Raw genomic sequence first — 24,447 nt, 5'->3', positions numbered from 1 at the left:
CTGCACACCTTTGAGCTAGGTATTACTATCCCTACCTTAATATTAGGAAATAGTTAAGTTTCCTAAGCAAACAGCAGATTTGCTATTTGAACTCAGCTTTTTGAAATTTTGGTCTAATGCATTTTCCAGGATATTAAATAAGGTAAGTAAACATGAAACACTTGGCACAGTATGGGACACATGGTGCCAAAAAATTGTAATTACTATTATTAGCATCAAAACTTCCTCCCTTGAAGTTTGTGACCCCTCAATGCACTGTTGTTAAGGCAATCAGCGATAAACATGCAATGAAAGCATTTTTAAAATTAAGCTCTCTTCATGACTACTTCAGTCTGTGGACAATTTTAGTGTCTCTTAACTATGAATCCTCACTTCCCCCATGCCTTGAATCTATCATATCTCTCCTTCCCCGCCTCTTTTTCCAAGGGATTCTGAGAAACCTTCTAGCTGCTCAACCTTTAACTTTTACTGCTGGTATTGGTGTTGGTCGATGGGTCTCTGTTGCTGTTTCTGTATACTTTCTGCTATACTTTAAAAGTTTGAGTTGAATGCCCAGGTCAGTCTAAATAAGCAGCCTGGGCAATTGCTCCAAGTACTGGAATGCATGGTTTGCATGTGGGAGGCCTGGGTTTGATCACCAGCCTCCTACATCCCCCTACGGCTGCCACTGACTGGGTATGGGCCAAAAATAAAAAAAATAAAAACAGACAAATATAGGGGCTGGAGAGATAGTCTGGTGGTTAAAGCACTGACTTTGTACCCAGCCCATCTGGGTTCAATCTCTAGCACCCCTATATAGTCCTCCACACCCCTCCAGGAGTGATCTCTGAGCACAGAGCCAGGAGTTAGGAGCCTGAACACAACTTAGGTGGGGCCCAAAACAAAACAAAATAAATAACTGTAAATGAATTTGTTAGGCTCCCAGAAGTTAGTTAGCTTTGGGGTGTGTGTGTTTGTTTGTGTGTGTAAGCAAGCAAGCAAGCAAGCAAGCAAGCAAGCAAGCAAGATACATTCCTCTTACATCTCCTTGCAGCTATTCCCTAGACCCAGAATTTTCCTGTCAGTCGGTTCCCCTGGTGTGCTGAGTTACTGATCACCCTTCACCTTCTTGAAGGAATAGCAGTGAGATCTTTTTCTCCCAGTACACCATGCACTTGCAATCATTTCTTGTATATGTGCTTAATTTTTAGCAGTGGTATATTTTTCTAGCTTTTAGCTCCAAGTCTTTCTTTATCAATTATTACTGTGCCATTTGTTTTGGGTTTTTTTTTCTTTTGTCTTCCAGAAATGTTTTGAAATTTTTCACCTGATGGCTCATTCTTTTACATTTTGAGCTTGTTCTGTTTATATTTTATGATATTTTTATTTGTGAGTTCTTTGGAGGGAGAGAAAACATCTGTCACGGTCAAGCTGCTATTTAAGACTGAGAATCAGATTTTTAAAGATTAACTGTATCTTGGTTTAGTTGATTTTCATAGCAGACAGCTCACAAGTAAAGTAAGACCTGCTGGTAGGTTTCTGCATGCTTATCCTTTTGTAAAAGCATCTGGATAATCAAAATGTACCTACTGTGCCTCTTGGGACACTGAGACTTGGAGAGGCAGAGAAGCACCAGTTGTAACCAGGTCAATCCAGCCACGGGGCTCTAAATTCTAAAGCCTCTATTCCTGGCTACTTCTATTTCTTCTTTGTGTGGGGAAAGCACTGGGATCTCTCTCTGAGTCTAGCTTCTCTTGAAGAGGCTTGTGCTCCATGATCTTAGTATTTTTTTTTCAACCTGAATTTTTAAACTTCATATTTCTTTTTGCAGAGGTGGTAAATTTCCATTCATACCGTGCCAGTGTTTTCCAGCGTGGAGTGATCCGAAACTGTGAGACATTGGCTATTAGACTTTTCTTTCTTCTCCTAGGAAAGTTTTTCAGACATTGCGGAGTGAGTCAGTTTAACCGAGTCTCCGCAGGGATCCCACAAGATAATGGTAAGACAATGGGGATTTTTTGTTTTGTTTAGCAATGCATTAGTTTGTTTGTTTGTTTGTTTTTTTACTACATTCTGGCTACACTAGCCTATCCTTATGATCACAATGACATTTTCTCAGTCTTCATTTATTATGTAGGTAAGCTTATTTATGATGGGAGCTTTAATACTTATCTAACTTAACAATAGTCTCTATTTCTGCCAGAAAATGCAGATTTTATAGGGAGAGATGTGGGTAATGATATTCACATCGCCCTAGAGTGCGTACTCTCTTTTTCCCTTTTTCTTTTTTTCTTTTTTTGCTTTTTGGGTTACACCCAGCCATGCACAGGGAATACTCCTGGCTCTGCACTCAGGAATTATTCCTGGAGGTGCTCAGGGGATGATATGGTATCCTGGGAATCGAACCCAGGTCGGCCATGTGCAAGGCAAACACCCTACCTGCTGTGCTATCACTCCAGCCCCTCTTTTTCCCTTCTTGCATCTTTACATTTCTTAGCTATCAAGCAATGACTAGAGTACCACATCCCCAAATATCTAGTCTCTACACATACTCACATATTGTCTATGTGCCAAGTGTATGTGTAATGGTTTTGTGTGAAGTTGAAATTAAATGTGACTGACATCACTTTGTTTTCTGCTTTTATAATCTTAGGAAAATTAGAGTTTCTAGAGTCTTTATCAAGATCTTCATTTACACAGCTGTTAAGTCCAAGGCTACTGTGGTAAAGCCATGAATAAAACTGCATCTATGATATCATCTGATCTGCTCGAAAAGTAAGTTTTAAAAAATAGGTGTGTGTGTGTGTGTGTCTGTGTGTGTGTGTGTGTAGGGGGAGTTGGGGGGAGTGGGCATCCCAATTATTATTTAGGGGTGATGAGGTGCTGCTAGATCCCAGTGGTGTTAGGTGCCACCAGGGCCATGCCCAGAAGTTACAGGGTTTGGGAGGATATGGGGATGAGAGGGCATTGTGATACTAGGAATGGAACATTGAATTTGGGTCTCCTCATTTCACTCATACACCCTAACCCTTTGAGCTCTCTTGCCACCCCTTCAAAAGTAATTTTTAAACTTAAGATGTTAAGAAATATTATCATCTGAAGCATATACAAACTATGGTCAAAATAGCAGTAATGAGAAAGTTGATCAGAAATTATCTTTCCATATAAAACATTTTGAATTCAATTATCTTTTCTTATTTTTCAGAGATTGTTTTTCCAAATGTGTTCTGATTTTTTTAACTATCACTATCACTATCACCCCATTGTTCTTCAATTCGCTCAAGCGGGCCCAGTAACGTCTCCATTCGTCCCTGTCACGTACAAGTGTAGCCCGATGACATATCGGGGGCTCCTTCAGGGTCAGGGGAATGAGGACCATTCATTGTTACTGTTTTTGACATATTGAGTACACCACGGGTAGCTTGTCAGGCTCTGCTGTGCAGGCGGGATACTCTTGGTAGTTTGCCGGCCTCTCATAGACGTTTGGAGGCTTTTGGGGCAGCCTCTAATCACCTTTGTAGGTGTTCCTAGTCAGGCATATAGGCAGGTATGATATTCTCAGTAGCCTGCCGGGTTCTCTGAGAGTGAGAACTAGAGAATAAGAGGTCAGGGAACTTGGTTTTATAGTCTCTGGATGGCAGTTGGTGGGTGTAACTGTCTAGCTACTGGAAGGTGGGGGAGCTGGGTGGAGGAGGCCCAATCCCCAACTGAGCAGGCTTGGAGATCTCAGCCCCGGGTCCCGCACACCTGGGTTCCTCTGCCCATTTCTCGTCCAAGCGTGTGGAGAGTGATCACAGCATGGCTTTGGCTGGGTCCCGGAGGTCTTCAGCTGTTACACCCACCAACTGCCGTGTAACCCCATCGACGGCCATCCAGAGACTATAAAACCAAACTCCCAGAAGAGAACAAGGCAGAGTCTCCTGCCCCCACTCCTGGCTGTTCTTACTGGGGCCCCTTGGAGGAGGGCGGGTTGAGTTTCCCTCTCCGCCCCAAGCAGAGCCCCGCCAGCTGAAGACAGCTGATTTTTTTTTAACATCTAAAATATTTTCTGATTTCAGTATAAAATTGTATAATGCCGGATTAGTTTTTCTTTAAGTAGCAAACCATCCCAAAGAGCCTCAAACTATCATTCATTCCTTCTCAGGATTCTGTGAGTTGGCTGACTTGTTCCTCAGGTCTGCATTAGATGATATAGGGTGACCACATTCACATAGCTCAGGTCCTGATTCAGGAAGGCTCCATGGCTGAGCTCTCTTTTGACCTTGCCCCTACTCTTCCAAGAGACTTACACAGGCTGAATGGTTCCCAGTCACCAGCAGAGGTGTTTTTCAAAGTTTTGTTTTCTTCATGCTAGCTGAAGCAAGTTAAATAGCCAAGTTTACCTCTATCAAATTTAAAAGATAGAGGTAAAGACTTTCCTTTAAAAAACAAAATGTGCATGTGTGTTTGTGTGTGTGTGTGTGTGTGTGTGTGTGTGTGTGTGTGTGTGTGTATTTCAGTTTTGGTTCACACCCAGTAGTGTTCAAGGAGCCTTTAAGTCAGGTGCTTGCTGACTTGGATCAAATCCTGATTGGCTACGTGCAAGGCAATCACTCTACCCTCTATCCATCTCCCTACCCATCCCCCCATGACCCAATACTGTAGTTTGATGGGAAAAACACTAAAGTAACATGACAAGGGATATGTGGATATGAAAGGGAAAAACTGATGGCTGTTTTGCAGACTTGTAACATACATGCAGTAAGGTTGAGCTTGTGATTTACTGTGTCCACATTTCTCCTGTAATAATCATTTCTATTCTTGGTTGTTTTTAGTGTTTCTTTATATATAAGCAAACATATAAACAAATGAATATGTACATATGTTTTTGTATGTACACATATGATATATATATATTTCACAGATATTATGCTATGCAAGTGTTCACTGTACTGCTCTTCTAGTCTTGGATATATATTAAACAAGTATGTATCAACTCTTAGGCTCCACCTCACAGGCCTTTTCCTAGAGAAGGGTGTGAGGCTACTTAAACTCTGTGCCTCGTTCCTAGAAATGCTGGAAAGCTCCCATCGCCTCAGTGCACAAGCCAGGCCCAGTTGTGTTGGGATTCAAATAGCTCCATATACAGAGTTCTGTGTCTTGGCACTCCTTAGTTGTAATCTCTGGTATAGCATAGACATTTGTGTATTTACGATTCTTCCACCCCTCTCAGAGATCCCGGCAAGCTACCAAGAGTATCTCGCCCGCATGACAAAGCCTGGCAGGCTACCTGTGATGTATTCAATATGCCAAACACGGTAACAAGTCTCACAATGTTACTGGGCATGCTCAAGCAAATCAGTGAACAACAGGAGAACAGTGACAGTGACAGTGACTTCAGGAAAAATCAAGCCCATCTAAAAAATCAAAATTGAAGCAAGGGGTCTCCAAACACCAAGGTTCCAGCTACTAGGAACCACTTACTAGCTTATTTTTATTTATTTTTACCAGGGTTGAGGGAGGGAGCAGTACAGAAAATTGCCTCCCAAATAGGACTCAGAAGGCCCAAGGAATGTGCCCAGTAATAATCAATCAACCTGACTTCACAGTTCAGTGCTAGGACCCATCAAACAGTGCTGCTCAGCTCCAATGGTGCTGCGAACTACCAGGTCCACACTTGATGGTGCTGATGGTCCATGCAGTGCCAAGCATCAAACTTAAGTCTTTGAGCATGCAGCGCATATGCCCCAGATCCCTGTGCTATCTCCTTGCCCTTTAGCATTTTCTTAACACAAAGGTCTCGTGTGTGTGTGTGTGTGTGTGTGTGTGTGTGTGTGTACATACACATATTATTGTTTTTATCTTGCATTTAAAAAATACCCTGGTGATCATATAAACTTATAAAGAGTTTCCTTGTGCCTTGTTATAACTGCATTGTGTTTCATCATGTGCATGTATCATAGTTTATTTCATCAGTATCTTATTAATAGGCAATTGAGTTGTTTGACATTTTTTTAATGTAAAACTACTACTTTTTCAGCCACTGATTAAGTAGACTGAACTAGGCATGAAGTCCACATTGTGTGTGTGTGTGTGTGTGTGTGTGTGTGTGTGTGTTAATTTTATGTTGAGTATCTGTGAGATGGACAATTACAAAGCTGTTCGTGATTGGGTTTTAGTCACACAGTGATCCAACACCCATCTCTCCCTCAGTGTGTATTTCCCACCACTAGTGTCCCCCATTTCCTCCCACCACCATCCCCAACACCCCCTCTCTCCCATCCCCAGCCTCCCTCTATTTTTGTGCATAGTGGTTTGCAATACAGGTACTAAGAGGTCATTGTGTTTGTTAAGGGCATTCAGTATTTTTATCGGGATGGTAAGGCTGGAGTAGTTTTTCAATTGGGTGTCAGCTTTGGGGTGTGGATTTGACTGCCAAGGCTTCCAGAAGTACAGGGAGGTGGGGGGATGTCACCCATCCCGAACCCAAGAAAGCCTAGAGCTTTCAGTCACAAAACCCATATAACCAGAATGTTTAGCAGATTATATCTCAGTGAGGAACTTCCTGGGACGGTGGAGTCAGGCTGGGGGTATGGCGGTGCATTTGGATTGTGGAAGTAAGAGGCTGCTGGGGCCTCTGCTTGGGCAGACACCAGACTAACCCACCCATCCCCTCTCCGATTTACCCCAGTCTGTTCATCCACACATGGGTCTGAGCTTAACTGCGGCTTTTGATCTCTTTCGAGATTTATTTGTGGGTCTCTGAAGCAAGGCTGAAAAATGGACTCGTATAGCTGAGCTGGAGGTCATCACTTGTCAGCATCACTTCCACATACCTAACTTTTGGCCATTTAATTTCTCAGGAAATTTGGTCCCAAGTTCTAGGGGTCTGACCAGAGGCACAGTGGCTATTTTGAGGTATTAGGAAGCCTGAAGCCTGGTGCACTCACCCCGCAGATACAAGTTGCCTGCTGGTGGCACCGTATCTTCTGTTTGAAATGTTTGATGATTACTTATGCAAGAATGATTAACCATCCTAATGCTTGAGTCATCTCTCTTTTCTTTCTGTCTTTTTTTTTTTGCCAGAGTATCTTTAAGAAAGGTTCTTGGAAATGAGATTGCTAGATCAAATTGCCTCTGATAAATATAGTATTTTAAGTATAATAAATATAGTATTTATGCACCATAAAGTGTACCATTCCTTAGCTGCACCAATATACAAAATAACCTTTTTTCCCATAGCCAGGACATAAGAGCATATTATCCAAGTTTTACATTTTTCTTGATCTGATAGGTAAATTAGGAGGATCTCTGCCTGGTTTTATCTCGTAATGAACATTGAGTGGCAGAACTATTTTTGATAGCAAAAAAGTGTTATAATTTTTAAAACTTAAGTAACACTGGATTTTAATATAAATTTCAAGTGTGTAGCTTTATGTTTTGACTCATGTATGCATGTCAACATGATCACGACCAGAATTCTTGTTTTCATCCATCATCATATAGTTGATCCTTTTGGCCACTTCATCCACTCCCCCAATAAGGCAGATGGTAACCCTTTAAGTCACATCCCTGGACATTTATTATTTAACTTTAAATATCATATTTTCTTAAAGATATGGCTAGAATTTTTATAGCAAAAGCTAAGAAAGTTTTTTTTTCCCAAAAAGCTTTTAATATATATAGGAATTATTTTTTCACTCAGTCTTTTTGTTTTTATTTACAAATCATACCTGTTGGTGCCCAGAGCTTTTCCCTGGCTCTTTTGAAAGTAATATTTACATAAATGCTAATATATCAGCCCTATACTATAACTTCCTTTATGGTTTATTTATTTAGTAGAAAAAAATTTAAAATATAACAAACAATCTATTTGATTGCTTTTGTTTCTCGGTATTCTTTTCATATGTAGTTGTTAGTATGTACTAAGTATTTAGAGTTATGAAGATAAGAATGTGATTTAATGTGTAATTTAAAGAAAAATCGGTACAGGTCTCTAAGTTAACCTGTGCATGCGGGTTTACTTTATCTTAGGGATCCTGCCTTCCAAATGATTACAATTACCAAGGAAACTGGCCTTGGTCTGAAGATACTTGGAGGAATTAACCGGAATGAAGGTCCCTTTGTATATATTCAAGAAATAATTCCTGGAGGAGACTGTCATAAGGTAAAAATAAAAATGATAAATTAATACCATCAATATTCAATTTGTAATAGCAAGGGTGACTCTTCATCTCTTCTATCACTGAATAGCAGACCCTCACACCCACAATGTGCTTTCTATTTACTGTGATTGTTTCTCAGTGTAAGGCACAAACTTAAGACTTGTAGGTCCTCAAGGAGCATTAGCCTAAAATGTGAAATATTATAGTAATAATATTTTGACTTATAGCTAAAATCTGTATATTTTTAATTATATGCTATTCTACTCTCATCCTAAATCTAGTTGAGAGACATATTTGAATGCATATCATCTATTCCCTGCTTTGCTTTTGCGTTGTTAGATCACTTAAAGTTGAGCTCGATTCATTTAACGCAGAGATTCCCAAATATTCTTGACCTCTACTCCTGGGACTGCTTGGGGGACCGTATGTTGTGTCAGAGATCACTCTTGGGGTCAGTTTCATGGAAGGCAAGCACCTTAATCCCTTTACTATCTCCCTAGCCCCAAGAAAATGTATTTTAGAAATTGTCGCTGTCATTGTCACTGTCCTCCCGTTGTTCATCGATTTGCTGGGCCCAGTAACATTGTGAGACTTGTTGTTACTGTGTTTGGAATATCGAATACATCACAGGTAGCTTGCCAGACTTTGCTGTTCAGGCAAGATACTCTCGGTAGCTTGCCAGGCTCTCTGAGAGGGGCAGAGGAATCGAGGGCGGAGGAATCGAACTCGGGTTGGCCTGGTGGGCCATGTGCAAGGCAAACGCCCTACCCGCTGTGCTGTAAGAAATATGTATATGGTGAGTTTCTTTTGCTCAGCAAATGTAGAGCTCCCCTATTACATCTGAAGCTGCTATTGCCCACTAAATAATTATATTGCTTGCTTTGGAAAAGACTGATTTCGCTGCTTCTACATGAAAGGTACATTAAACAAAATAAAAACTCGACAAACAAAATCCGCTCATTTCTAAATCATTTTTATTGAGTTTATAATTCTATTGAGTTTAATTTTATCACTTAACAGTTGCACACATGAGAAATTCAGTTTACAACTACATGAGAAATTAGATTGATGATTGAGATCAGACAATAGTATTTGGTAGAGCTAGGGAGATGGGGTGGAGTTGGGTCACGCCCAACTATACTCAAGACTTACTCCTAATTCTGTTCAGGGATCACGCTTGGGTTCAGCTTCATGGAAGGTGAGCACCTTAACCCATGTACTATCTCTCTAGCCCCAAGAAAATATATTTTAGAAATTAGAAAGTATTACTCTCTTCTTCAGTGTGAGAAATATTTATATAGTGAGTTTCTTTTGCTCTTCTTGCTAGGAACTTCAGGTCCAAATTTGCAGTTTTCCAGAAAGTTTAGTTAAACTAATACTATACTGAGGTTGAAGCGATAGTACAGCAGGCAGGATGCCTCCTTGCATGTAGCCAACCTGTGTTTGAAGATCTTCAAAATCCTATATTGTCCCTTGAGCACCACCAGGAGCATCACCGATGTGACCAAAAATAAAAAGAAAAAAAAGATACATTATTCACATTTTCATTTCTCTTGCATTTTATTAGTTATTTCTATTTTACTAATTGCACTACATATGCCTTTTTTTGTTGAATTTATACCAGACCAGTCCTTTTTGAGATGTAGGATATAAACAATTTAATAGACTGTTCTATTAATATCTAACTTAATAGAATAAATAAGAACAGATCCAATTATTGTTTAGTTTGTTTTTATTGTTGTTCTTATTCTAATTGGTTTGGTAAATAAGTAATTGTGTTCTTACTTACCCCTGCCACCCTTGATACTTTTAAACTGACCCTGGTCCTAATCCCTAATCCCTAACCCTAACCTAATCACTTTATCCATTCTTTTTCCTTATTAGGAAAAAATTAAATTTCATCAGTATCTTCTAAAATAAATTACTTAATTTTTCAGGTTTGTTGAATGAATAAGGCATATTCTAAAAACCTTTACCCTTATACAAATGTTATAACGATGTAACATTTTGACTATTGAATTAAATTATTAGCCAAATTAGCACATATGTAAGCTAAACTAACTCAAACAAAATGAAGTTTTTATTTATAAAACTTCAGCTGTTTAGCAATACTTTAGTTTTAAAGCTGAGAAGTGAATGTATATCTATTTGTGAGTGTTAAGTATAGCTAAGGTAATTTTAAAATTATACTTGCTATATTGCAATAAATAATCATAGTACCTATAAAATTTATTTTATTACAACACAGTTTACACTCACATGAATAATATTTTTAGTGGAAGAAAGAAATCAGTAGGATACTGCCGACTGACTCTTCATCTCTTCTATCACTGAATAGCAGACCCTCACACCCACAATGTGCTTTCTATTGCTGACTTTCATAGAATGGCACTTTTTGAAAGGGTACTACAAAGAAAAACCCAAAGGTAAAACCAGAATGTTGAGAGCAAGAAGACCAAAGAAAGGAAATTACACACAACGGAAAGCCTGTAAGATTCATAGCAGATTATCAAATGAGATTCAACCAGACAGAAGAGAATGGAGGGATATAGTACACATACTCAATGGACTGAACCTGTCACCAAGAATACTCTATGTAGTTAGATTATTATTCAGATTTGAAGGAATAATATAGAGCTTTGGGAATGACAACAACTTAGAGAACTCAAATCCTTAAATTTTATAAAAAACATTAAAGAAGCTTTTTTAAAAAAGCAAGATTAACTCCTCAACATTTGGCATTGAGTATGGCACTCACTCAAGGCACTCAAGGTTGTCCTCTAATAAATTAAACATTTGTTTATTACTATACTGTGTAATCTCCAGGTGGCACGGGAGGGCTCGGGGGCTTTCCCTCTCTCTCTCTTGATGCCCAGGTTCAGTGGACTTGGGCTGCTCCCTCACCCTGGGTAGCCCAGGAAGGAGGAAGTGAGGGCCAAGCTAGCTGGTGATCAGTTGCTGTTTATTCCATTCTCCCCACGTGCGGTGCATGTTCCAGTCTCACTAAACTCCGCGTTCTAGTCTCACACTGCCCCTCATTCCTGTCTCCTGTCTTTCCCGCTCATCTCTCCATGCTCCCTCTCACAGCCACTTCTCTCATCTCTCCACACGCCTGCTCCTCATTCTTCCCCCACATTTAAATCTCTCTGTCCCCCTTGCTAGTTTCTCAGCACTCCATCTTGCTGCCTTGCCCTCTCTTATTTATCTCTCTCTCCAATTTGGAGGTAGACATCACACACCAGCAGGTAGCAAATCAACATAAGAAAGTCCTTCCTTTGCTCAAAGGCAAAATACCACTTAAGGTCTTTTTCTCCTTTCCTCAGTCCAATAACTTAATTAACATCTTAATTCTACTTCTTTGATATTCGTTATTTTGTATGGACACAGTAAGAGATACATTGAGCTTGTAGGGTGGCTCTCCAGGGGACATCTCACCACAGACTCAGACTACAGTGTTCAGGCCAGATTAATCTTTCTTAATCTTAGCAGAGTCCGAGTCTAGTTATTACTTTTTGGATCATGACAGAATTTGTCCATGACCAAGCTTTTAACTTAGAGTTAACTATTATGGCGCTTTGGCCAGGCCCACTTCAATGCCAGGGTAGCACATAGCTCACAGCTTGCCCTGGGTCCATTCAGTCCCTCCTTGGGACCCTGCTTTTGTAGTGCTAGGAAATAAGGGCAGCTGAGGCTTAAGTTGAGAGAACAGATACCCAGGAACGAATATCATTCAGAGTCAGTTATCTCCCAAGTTACAAAAGCATAGCATTGTCTTCTTGTGTCCATACAAAAAGGACATTGCTCTGAATGAACTATGCAAAGAATTTAAAGAGAAGAGAAAAGCTATTTACAAGTCAACAGAGCACAAAGAAAAAGTTTACAAGTAAACACAGATGAATGGGAGCACTGTGATGAGAGCAACCCAATAAACCTAAGCTCCCTGCTGCAAGGCTGAAAAGACAAACTAATGCTATCCTACGCTGTGCTTCTCAAGAAATTTATGCATTAGCAATAATGATTTATCATTTTATTTTTGTTAAATGATATATGCTTTTCTTATATCCACAGAGATTTTTTTATTACAATCCTTTACTAACACACACTTTTTGCAGTATCAATATTTTCTAATATAAAGCCAGTGTTCCCTTCTTTAGGATAAAACATACTTTTATACTATGATAAGCCTATTCAGATTCTCCCCTTAAATTTTTCTTAATTCTCTTTGCATAAAATTATTGAATTTTACTTTTGTAGGATTTTTCTGTTTCATGTAAATCTTAAAATGTATTGACACAGAATTATTCATAGTATTAATTTTTTAATTTACATACCTATAAAAAAGATGTAGTTAAAAAATTACCTTATCAGTTTACCATTGATTTACAATTCTGTGGAATTCTAGTTTAGCTCCATTCACTTATGTGTTACCACCACCACAATATAAAACAAAAGAGAGAGAGAGATCAATTCCAAATATGCAGTTAAAAAAGAAATATAATAAGGGAACCACAAATTGTCAAAGTCATCAGAATTGAAAATTTTGTCTATAGAATTGCACTCTGAGCACACATAGCCCTGGTGGGGAAGGGTACTTGGGACACTGATGGAGGGAAGTGAGCTCTCCGGTTATGGGTATGGTATTGGAATGATGTATCCATAAAAAGTAAGAGTAAAAATATTGTAAATCTCAGCATCTCAATGTAAATGGTTTTTTTAAAAAAATACAAATTTTAAAAAACCCAAACCTGTAGTGAATACTCAAAATACTCTCTACCACTAGAGAGCAGCACGGAGTTATAAATGGTTTTTTATTATACCTGTTTCTGTTCAATAGAAGAAAATAGCCAAAATAGAGGAGAGTATAGACAAAAAAATCAGAACATTTGCAGCATTTATATTTATTTCATGTGAAAGTTATATGAATATTCAAGATGGAAGTTGTATACGCCTTTACTCTGCAAATACAAAATGAATGCGACTTTTTTTTAAATGCTTTGTTTTAAAATGTTTTGAATTTAATATTCTGTTTTCTTAAGTGGTTATTCACTTTCATAAAGTTCTAATTTTCACAAAATGTCTGCACCATATTTCATAGAATTGGAGACAGTTTTCATTAGGTTCTTTCCTTAGGTTATTGAACTGAGCTACTATTGATATTTTTGAAATGCTTAAGTGCTTTCAAAGTGTAATACAATTTTCAACATTATTGTATTCAGGACTAACAGTACAGGAAACCTCAAGCTTATAAATGTATTAGATTCCATGTATGTTCTCAAACTTAATATGCTTAGCTGCGTCCCCACTCACTCCCCCATCCTGACAGTCAGACACCATTGTGAGCCTCTTTCATGAGAAGGACATCTCTCCTTCCATCTGGGTACCCTCCTTTTATCCCTCTCTGTGTAAGCTTTGTTCATTAGAACAAAGCCATGTTCATTTCTTTCATGTCAGTTTCTGTGTAGCTTGATCCAAGATTTGGTATAGATTTGCTTTGATCACAGGAAGGAGGTACAAGCCAGTTTTTCTTCAAGACTGATGAATTTTATTTAGCTGATTCTAAGATACATATTAAAGTGCACACATGCTGTAAGCACACGTGCACACACACATACATAGAACAAATTTGTAGAGCTATATTACCTCTGTGTGTACATGCAGATAGATGATAGGTTTTTATTTTCTTTCTGTCTCAGCATCTCTGAAATTGAGATGGATCTTAAATTCAGTGTTCTGTTGTAATTGGCAGTATTTTTTGCTAGTGTGTATAACAGTACTAAGGTTTGAGGGATTGTATCTGGTATGCTATTACACATACCCATTCCTCTCTAGAATGCTACCACCCACCCTGCCACTTTACTATCTGATGAACGCTCTCATAAACTTCATAGACAAATCCAAACATAATCTGTGCTGTAATTTCTCCCAGCTACCTAAATAGTCTTAATTATTTCTTATTCTTTGTTCCACAAACACTTTTTATTTATTTAATCACACATTTTGTACTATAAAATCAGTACATGATTTTGTACTGTCCTTACTTATTCTTCTAGGTCATTTTTCTCCTAGTAGAACATATTAACTCAGTCACTCCAAAGTCAACACTACTGATTCAGTTGACCAGAACTTGACTCTTCATAATGGTTCTGCAGGAATAGTTCCATATGCCCAGCAAGTCCACAATCAATAAATCAGGCTAAGAAAGAGCCTGAAGAAATTAAGGTGACTTTGACAGAAATAATAATGAAAAAAGGAAAAAGAGAGTAATGCTAGAAAATAAATCCCCCTAGCTTCTACTCTCTTAGCATCCACCTGAGAGGTAAAGTGGGTTTCTTTACACCTTTTGCTCTGGAGAGGCCTTGGTCCCATCTCTCAAGCCTTGTCCTTGTTCTAGAATGTTCAGCAATCCTGAGAATGGACTTCCTCTGTAAACAGTGACTAACCATTAGTATGTCTATCTGTATGAAAGTTGACTTTAGTTACAGAACAGCCTTAGAATTGCTCAAATCTAATATATTGATAATAAGATTTGCCATCATTTTAGGCTGGAGCGATAGCACAGCGGGTACGGCCTTACACATGGCTAACCCAGATTCAATTCCTCCGTCCCTCTCGGAGAGCCCGGCAAGCTACTGAGAGTATCCCGCCCGCACGACAGAGCCTGGCAAGCTCCCCGAGGCATATTCAATATGCCAAAAACAGTAACAATAAGCCTCACAATGGAGACATTACTGGTGCCCACTTGAGCAAATTGATGAACAATGGGAGGACAGTGCCACAGTGCTACCATCATTTTATGTAGTAAAAAATAATGCTCACACACCCGGCATTGTTTAATGGCATTTTTTATGTAGTGAAAAATGAGGTGACCCAGTTTGAAGAACATTTTTTGGGAATGGAATGAAGAATTTATGCACCAGAGGCACACTGGATGATGAGAAAAATTCTTTGTTGTATTGAGAAGTTGAAATTTGTTGCATTGGGAGTTTCAAGGAGTTTAAGTTTTCTAACAACAACCACTCATTCTTCATTTGAGAAATAGTGAAGTTAAATCTCCTATGACTGTTGCCTATAATAAATAAGGAACTGTGATTCACATTAGTTCTCTTTAATACTTTAACACTGTGCTAATGAATTTTTGTAATGGTATTTGCCACCCACCCACTCCCCTGCCCCCCTTTCCTTCTCTTTTTCACTGTGTTGTTGCAGTGCCCTGTGGTGCTTGCCCGGGAACTGTAGTTATTTAGCTGTAGTGCTCATGTACGTTCTGGTGTTTTGCTCCCTGGGAGCTGCTGGAGTTCTCATACACATGCTCCCTCGAATCACACTCCTCGCCTCTGCTCACACATCTTTCACATTGCAGTACTCGCTGTGGGGTCATGCTGTCCAGCTGCAGAGCTCACACACACCCTGCTGTGCTGCAGAGTTTGCACATTCTATTGTGTAGCTCCGAAGAACCCAAATAACAGACTTGTTGAGACCATGCTTGGTGCATGGGGTGGCACCAAGGATCCAACTCATGGTTTCTTGCTTGCAAGGCAAGTTCTTTATTTTATTTTTTCAATTTTATTTTAGTTTTGGTTTTTCGGACCATACCTGGCTGTACTTGGGGCTTACTTCTGGGCCTATACTCAGGAGGGCAGGTGCTTTTAGCTTGGATCCTTGTTTGAGGATTTTTTAAAATATTATTTCGTTTTTATGGCAACATTATATGATACTTATCGCTACTTTATAACTGAGAAAATTGAGTCTTTTTTTTTTTGTCTTTTTGGTTTTGGGTCATACCCAGCAGTGCTCAGGGCTTTACTCCTGGCTCTGCTCTCAAAAGATCATTCCTGGAAGTCCTTGGAGAACATATGAGGTGCCAGGAATTAAACCTGTGTCAGTGGTATGCAGGGCAAGTGCCCTATCCACTGTACTATTACTCTGGTTCCAGAAATGCAGACGTAGGGAGGTAAAAAGATTTTCCTAAATTTGGATTACTAATCACTGCTAAAGGAGACCTTCTGTTGACAGTCTATCGAAGTATGGGAAAGAAATCCAAAGGCTTGCAGAAACATTCCTTAGTATTTAGGAATAACTAGTTAGTTAAACCAGAGTCAAGTTGTTTAGATAGTTTTGAGTAACATGGTAACTTTATTTAGAAAACTATGTAGTGTTATGATAATCTGAAATTAACAGTGCAGTTTGGTTTTTAGAGACATGCTAAGCGATCAGGAATACATTTGTATTTCAGAGTCTTTGTAAATGTCAGTCTGGATGAATTCAAACTCTGAAATTGGGCATGTGAAAGTTCCTGGCACAGAGCCTGCCTTGTTGTATAGTTGCTCACTAACTGCTGAGTCAGAATGTACACAGTGTGGAAGGGGCCTCTGTATATCCCCGAAGTTAGCATCTTCACAAATACATTAATCCAGCTGGGACAGAATTTACTGGTTTTGAATGCCAGCCTTTTACTAAAATAGTTTTGTTTTAGTTTGCAGGTTCTGACTTTCAAACAGGTTCAGAATTCACATGATCAGTTAAAATCTTATTCTAGGAAGCAAAGGAGAAGAAAACTTGCTATGAATATTTTTTTATAAAGAAAAATCTATGTAAACACCAGAAGTCACAGTCAGAAGGCATTATTCTTTGTCTCTTCTCTGACTCTTGTCCTGCTGGAAACTGCTATTTCAGTTTGCATTAATATATGTTAAATAGCCTTCCCAGAGAGCTTTTCCCTCTGCTGCCTGAAATGTGGAAAATGTGGAAGGTTCACCTCAAAGCTACTGCCTGCCTCTCTCTGTAGTTTTTTTTCTACATTGACCACCAAAGATGGTTTCTATAAGACACATAGATTTATTTATACTATAAGCTATATAGATAAATCTCTCTCTCGTACCCCTACCCCTTCTCCCTCATATTCTCCACTTGAGTTGCCAGGCTGACTTCTAATCATCTTTGTAGAATTTTTCTATTCAAGAAAGTATCATGAAAGGAACTATTCATTCTGAGACCCTATCCAGTAAGCCAGGGAGATAGATTAAAGGGATGGATGGAGTTCCTGCTTTATATACAGGAGGCCCAGCTTTAGTCCTTCTTGCTGTGTGGGACCCTGGACGTGACCCCCCCAGCACTGGGAATCGCTCGTAAATACCACCAGGCATAATCCAACACCCTCCCCACACCCGGCAAATTCATTCAGTATTTACTGCCTACTCCAATTCTAAGTCAGACTTTCTTGGTGCCCTTTGAATATAAATGTATAGCCAGCTTTCTTTGTTTTCCCTTTCCTCTACCTAGATGGTCACCAAGCTTGGAAATATAAGTCAGTTCCACTATAGTCATTAAGTTTCAGTGACAATCTGCTTTGTTTGATTTATTCTGCTACGGGATTAGTTTGCATGTCCCTAATGGTCTCTTGACCAGTGTTTCTCAACTGGGGTCCCTCGGATATGCCAAGGTAGTCACATGTGAAAATCACATTAATAAGGTTAAGGGGCAGTTGGAAGAAGGAGTGCAATGGGGGCAAGGAGGAGGGTGGTGACAAGTAGGAAGCAAGGTCAGAAGAAGGTAGGAAAAGATTAAGAAACACTGCTCGAGACCACCGGGATTTTACAATTATAGTTTACTGATTGTTTACTGATTTGTTTTCAATTTGGATTTTTTTAATTTCTCTGTTTAATCCTTATTTCCAGTACCACTTTGGAATAAGAATCAAAATATCATTTAGCTAGTTAAGCATATTATCAGGGTAAAACATCCTGAGCTTTCTTTTTATCTGGAGGAGAGAGAAAATATCTTTTCTTTTATAGTAGCTAAGAGATGCAAAAGAAAATTAAAATATGTATCAAATGATGATGCATAATAACAAAATGAAACCCATGAATCAATTAGAATTCACAACTTGAAAATTAGAAAATTTAAATTTTTTTGAAGCTTCCTGTGTGATTTTCACTGATACATTCCCCACTTTTTCTTCTAATCTCCATAATGTTTATGCTGCTCTACCCTAGCTTTTATATTCTTTTTGTCTGTGGCCAAAAGATTCTTTCTCTTGTTTATTATCATCTGACCTTAACCTTGAGTAAATGACTTAGTTCTCAAGTCAATATATAGCATAATAATAAATTAACATACATAAACTTGTGGATGTTGTTTATTAAAATGCAGTCTAACTTTGTCATAATATTTGAGCACAGGGTTTAGAGAGATAATTCAGAGTTTTAGGCAACTTGTCTTTGCATGTGGCACATCCCAGTTCAATTCCCAGCACCACATAATCAGGAATAAGAGCCGGAGTGCTGCCAAAGTGTGGTGTAGTCCGAACATCTGCCCCACTCTACCCCAATAAAGGTGTGAGCCTAGGCCATAAAAAACGTTGTTAAATCTTTCCAAATGAGCTCTTTCATTTTAATGAACAAGCAAGAGCCACGTGTAGCACTTTGTTCATGTTACTTCATCTTTTCTGTGTTTTACACCAATGGGATTTTAAAATCATTACTCAAATGGGATTTTAAAATCACTTACAAATATTAGCAATTGTTATGTTTTTGGAGTTTGATAGTTAAATGTATACTTAAACTTATTTATAGGCTCCAAATTCAGCTTTATATTTTTTAAAATAAAATTTTTGATTTTTAGTTCTTATTGTGTTTGTTTGGGGGCCACACCTAGTGGTGCTCACTCGAGGCTCTGAGCTCAGAGATCACTCCAGAGGGTCCTGGGGGGATCATATGGGGTGTCAAGAATCAAACCTGGGGTGGTTATGTGCAAAGCAAAGGGCCCTGTTCACTCTACTATTTCTGGGCCCTAAGTTTGAGTTTAAATGATATTTCAGAAAGATATAGAGCTATTGCGCATTTATATGATGAAATTTTATATGGTGTTTGAGAAGACATGTTTTCATAAATGTTTATGTATATTTATTTTCCTGTATACATTGTATCACCAGCATCACATAAATAAAAAATAAAAGTTTTTAAATGGCATTGTTATTTAGCAGCAAGTTAACCATTCATTCATTCATTCATTCATTCATCATCCTGTTATTCGTCGATTGCCTCGAGCAATTGTAGTAACGTCTCTTTCATCCTAGCCCTGAGATTATATTCAAGGCTCTTTAGGAGAATGAGACCCATCATTGTTACTGGTATTTGGCATATTTGGTACACCACGGGGAGTTTGCCAGACTCTGCCCTGTGGGCAGGCTACATTCGATAGCCTGCAAGTTTGTCCAAAGTAGGAATGAGATAATAAGATGTCATAAAAAGATGTCCTGATAAGATGTCATTCTCGGCCTCGCAGTTCCGGGAGCTGGATTTTATAGTCTCTGAGTCTTGGCCATGGGATTACACGGCGCCAGGGGGCCAGGTGGTGGGTGTGACCCCCGCCTACTGGAATTTGGAGGATCTGGGTGGAGGATGCTCAACTCCAATCCGAGTAGGCTTGGAGATCTCGGCCCCGGAACCCGCGTGGCTTTGTCCCTCTGCCAGTACCTTCATGTGTGCGGAGAGTGGTCTCAGCATGGTGGTGGCTGGCCCTGGAGGTCTTCGGCTGCCGGAGCCCTGGTCGGGGCGGGGAGGAAAGCTCAACCCGCTCCCCTTCAAGGGACCCCGGCGAGGAACAGCCAGGCGCAGGGCCAAGACTCAGAAACTATAAAATCCAGCTCCCGGACGAGACCAGTGCAGTCTCAACCATAAATCTAATGATTATATATCGTACAATTTAAAGATCACTCATCCAAAGCGTATATACTAGTAAAAAAAATTTTAAGAAATTTTAAGAAAATTTTAAGAAAATTTTAAGAAAAATTTTTCTTGCTTTTTGAGTCACACCCAGCAATGCTCAGGAGTTACTCCTGGCTCTGCACTCAGGAATCACTCCTGGCGGTGCTCAGGGGACCATATGGGTGCTGGGAATCGAACCCGGATTGGCCATGTGCAAGGCAAATGCCCTACCCGCTGTGCTATTGATCCAGTCCCTCAATATATTCTTGTATACCCAATATATTTTGATTCTGATAAGTACTCAGATCACAAATCTTTTTCTTTAGGATATGTTTTGCTTTTTATTTGAGGCCCTAATGCCCTTTTCTTTCTCAGTTGCATCCTCTGACTGACTTCTTTTTCAGTTTTAAACTGTCTTTGATATCTAATTTAGTCTCTGACATAGAACTTAGAAGATTTATGTGAACAGCTTGTTTTTCCCCTTTTATCTTATCCTGATCTTCAGAATCTGAAGATCTGCTAGAAGAATCATAATTTGATGAAGAAAAGGATAAATACCTCCCAAATCTTTTCCTTCTTTCTTTCTTTCTTCCTTCCTTCCTTTCTTTCTTTCTTTCTTTCTTTCTTTCTTTCTTTCTTTCTTTCTTTCTTTCTTTCTTTCTGAAGAGGAGGTATGTTCTCACTTCAAAGAACATTTTCCCCCTGTGTTTTTGTGGGTTTTGCTTTCATTTTTCCAAATTTAGTCAGTGGCTGGAGCGATAGCACAGCGGGTAGGGCGTTCGCCTTACACGCGGCCAACATGACTCACCGGAGTTCGATTCCTCCGCCCCTCTCGGAGAGCCCGGCAAGCTACCAAGAGTATTCGATATGCCAGACACAGTAACAACAAAGTCTCCAATGGAGACGTTACTGGGCCCGCTCGAGCAAATCGACGATCAACGGGAGAGCCTTTACCTTACCTTTACCTTGAAGCCTTTATTTTCCATTTTCTCCAACTTTTATTTTTTTTAATTTCTTTTCAGATAGATGTTGGTTGAATCAACTTAATATGGGTATTCCTCAGAAAGTTAGAAATAGAGCTTCCATATGACCCAGCAATACCACTTCTGGGAATATATTTCAGTTGTGAAAAAAAAAACACAGTAGAAATGACATCTGCACTTGTATGTTCATTGCAACACAAGTCACAATAGCCAGAATCTGGAAACATCCCGAGTGCCTGAGAACAGATGACTGGTTAAAGAAACAATGGTGCATCTACACAATGGAGTACTATGCAACTGTTAGAAAAAAAAATGAAGTCAAGAAATTTACTTATAAGTGGATGGACAAAGAGAGTATCATGCTAAGTGAACTGAGTCAGAGAGAGACAGATATAGAATGACTGCATTCATTTATGGTAGATAAAATAAAATATAGTATGAGACTAATACCCAATGACAGTAGAAACAAGGGCCAGAAGGATCACTCCATGGTTTGGAAGCCTGCCTCATGTGCTGGGGGAAAAGGTAGTTGGGATAGAGAAGGTACCATTAAGTCAATGATGGTTGGAATGATTGCTCGGGATGGGAGACGTGCTGAAAGTAGACAAAGGACCAAACATGATGGCCTCTCAATATCTGTATTGCAAACCATGGTGCCCCAAAGTAGAGAGAAGGAAAATGCCTGCCATAGAGGCAGGGGGTTGGGGAGTGAAGGGGTGGCGGGAGGAACATCGGGGACATTGGTGGTGGGAAAGCGACACTAGTAGAGGGATGGGTATTCTATCATAGTATGACTTAAACTCAATCATGAAAACTTGTAACTGTATCTCATGGTGATTCAACTAAAAAAAAAAAAACCTTGAATCATTGTTCCCAATGACTGGGTTGAACCACTTGATCTAGTCATTGGTATTGAGTTCATATAGGCTACTCAATTGTCCTGTTATCCTGTTGTGTGACACTGATGACACTGCTATGAGAAACCAGACCAGAAACATGATTTTATTCTTTAAGACGGTCACGGTCCTCCCATTGTTCATTGATTTGCTCGAGCGGGCCCAGTAACGTCTCCATCATGAGACCTGTTTTTACTGTGTTTGGGCATATCGAATACATCACGGGTAGCTTGCCAGGCTCTGCCATGTGAGTTAGATACTCTCGGTAGCATGCCATGCTCTCCGAGAGGGGTGGAGGAATCGAACTCGGGTCGGCCATATTGGCCGCTTGTAAGGCAAACACCCTACCGCTGTGCTATCGCTCCAGCGATAATTCTTTAAGACATTCTTTATTATTTATTATTTATAATTTAAGATAATTCTTTAAGACATTCTTCATTAATTGGCCCACATCCAAAAGAACAAAAGCAACCAGTGTTCACGTGGATGTGGGGAGAAAGGGACTCTCCTTCACTGCTGCTGGGAATGCTGACTGGTTCAGCCCACTTGGAAAACAGTATGAACGATTCTCAAAAAATTAGAAATTGAGCTCCCATTTGACCCAGCAATACCACTCCTGGGAGTATATCCCAGAGAGGCAAAAAAGTACAGTCAAAATGACATCTGCACTTTTATGTTCATTGCTGGACTGTTCACAATAGCCAAAATCTGGAAAAAACCTGAGTGCCTGAGAACAGACGACTGGTTAAAGAAGCTTTGGTACATCTACACAATAAAATACTATGCAGCTGTTAGGAGAGATGAAGTAGTGAAATTTGCTTATAAGTGGATAGACATGGAGAGTATCATGCTAAGTGAAATGAGTCAGAAAGAGAGGGACAGACATAGAAGACTGCACTCATCTGGGGAATATAAAGTAACAGAAGGGGAGACGAACACCCAAGAATAGTCAAGGTAAGTACCAGGAAGTCTGCTCCACGGCTTGGAAGCCGGCAGCACATGCTGGGGGAAAAGGCAGCTTAGATAGAGAAGGGAACACCAAGTAAAGGGTGTTTGGAGGACTCACCCGGGATGCAAGATGTGTGCTGAAAATAGACTATAGCCTGAACAGGATGGCCACTCAATACCTTTATTGCAAACCACAACACCCTAAAGGAAAGAGAGAGCAAAAGGGAATGCCCTGCCACAGAGGGTGGGGGGGGGGTGGGAGGGGTGAGAGGGCTACTGATTTCATTGGTAGTGAAGAATGGGCACTGGTGGAGGGATGGGTACTTGATCATTGTATTACTGAAACCCAAGCATGAAAGTTTGTAAGTCTACAACTGTACCTCATGGTGTTTCACTGAAAAAAAAAAAAAGAAAGAAAAGACATTCTTCATTTAAAACTTGTTTTGTGCTTGAATGCCGTCAATTTTAAAAAAAGAATTCTCATCAGTTTCATTGTAAATTTTACTTTTTAAATTAGGATTGACATGATTTTAGTCTTTCTTTAAGACATTCATTAAAACTTGTTTTGTGCTTGAATAATACCGTCAGTTTGAAAAAAAAAAGAATTCTCATCAGTTTCATTGTAAATTTTACTTTTTAAATTAGGATGGACGTTTGAAGCCAGGAGATCAACTTGTCTCTATAAATAAAGAATCAATGGTTGGTGTATCATTTGAAGAAGCCAAGAGCATAATTACCAGAGCCAAGTTGAGGTAACTATCCTATCCATAAGATCGAATAAGTCATATTTCTTTATTTTGTTTTTGTTTCTGTTTTTTGTTTTTGGGCCACACCTAACAGTGCTTAGAGCTGACTCTGTGCTCTGCTCATGGATCACTCTTGGTGGACTGATGCGACCCTATGGGATGCCTGGGATCAAACATGGATCAGCCACATGCAAGGCAAATGCCTTATCCACTATGCTATTGGCTTCCTAAAAAGAAAATATGTCTAATGATATTTGAAATATTGTCTTAAAATTCAATTATGTTATATTTATGTTCACAAGGTTTGCATAAAATGACTTCATTTTTATTTCTAGGTCAGAATCTGCTTGGGAGATAGCATTCATAAGACAAGACTCTGGCAGCAGTCATCTAGAGACTCCACCATATACGTCTCTTTTACAAACTGCAGGAGAATATGGATCTCAAAATTTAACATTGAATCTTATTTCTTCTCCCCCTGAAAACCTGATTCCAAAGACCTCATCCACTCCCAAAGCTACTGATGTCATTTTACCTACCCTTAAGATTAATCAGGTAATCTTAAATTTGTGGATTTGTGACGTCTTCCATAATTTCCATGTTTTTTTTTGCTTATATGTATTTTAATTGTATCATATACTATTGTAAAATTGATTTGATTATAATTATGCATTTAATTATAAGATTATCTGACATTGCTTCTTTTTTTTTTTACACGTTGGTATTTCTTGAGAAGATTTTATTCATATTTAAGATTCACTGTCTTAAACTCATACAAAAGAGGATGTTTCTATTTCAAAATCAAACCACTAGTTACTAATTGCTATGTGCCCTAACAAATCATAGTGATAAAATGGAGCATGTGGTCTTTAAATCTGTGTTAGCAATAAAATAGGAAAGTGAAATAGAAAGCTGACTGAAATACCATCACTTTATCTTAGCTAACTTCAGTTTGAGGGACATACTCATTAACTACAGAGTAAGCATTTCCTAGTAGCTCCTTATACTCATTCATTTGAAATTAAAATACCTTTGAAATGACTAGT

At 39.2% G+C, this 24,447-nt stretch overlaps 1 protein-coding gene across 1 annotated transcript in view; it reads left to right on the top strand.

Annotated features, from left to right (window-relative positions):
- Positions 1-24,447, top strand: part of STXBP4 (syntaxin binding protein 4) — a 184,688-nt gene that overhangs the window by 6,011 nt on the left and 154,230 nt on the right. Inside the window, exons 2-5 of the mRNA XM_056127634.1 lie at positions 2,633-2,754; positions 7,993-8,125; positions 23,301-23,407; positions 23,737-23,956. Coding sequence (XP_055983609.1) covers positions 2,711-2,754; positions 7,993-8,125; positions 23,301-23,407; positions 23,737-23,956 — 504 coding nt within the window. The 5' untranslated portion in view covers positions 2,633-2,710. The remainder of the gene's footprint in view (positions 1-2,632; positions 2,755-7,992; positions 8,126-23,300; positions 23,408-23,736; positions 23,957-24,447) is intronic.

Source organism: Sorex fumeus, unplaced genomic scaffold (genome assembly GCF_029834395.1).
Source record: "Sorex fumeus unplaced genomic scaffold, SorFum_2.1 ptg000063l, whole genome shotgun sequence".
NCBI lineage: Eukaryota > Metazoa > Chordata > Mammalia > Eulipotyphla > Soricidae > Sorex > Sorex fumeus.
The sequence above is the reverse complement of the archived record's forward strand: the minus strand, read 5'-3'. Positions and strand labels throughout refer to the sequence as shown.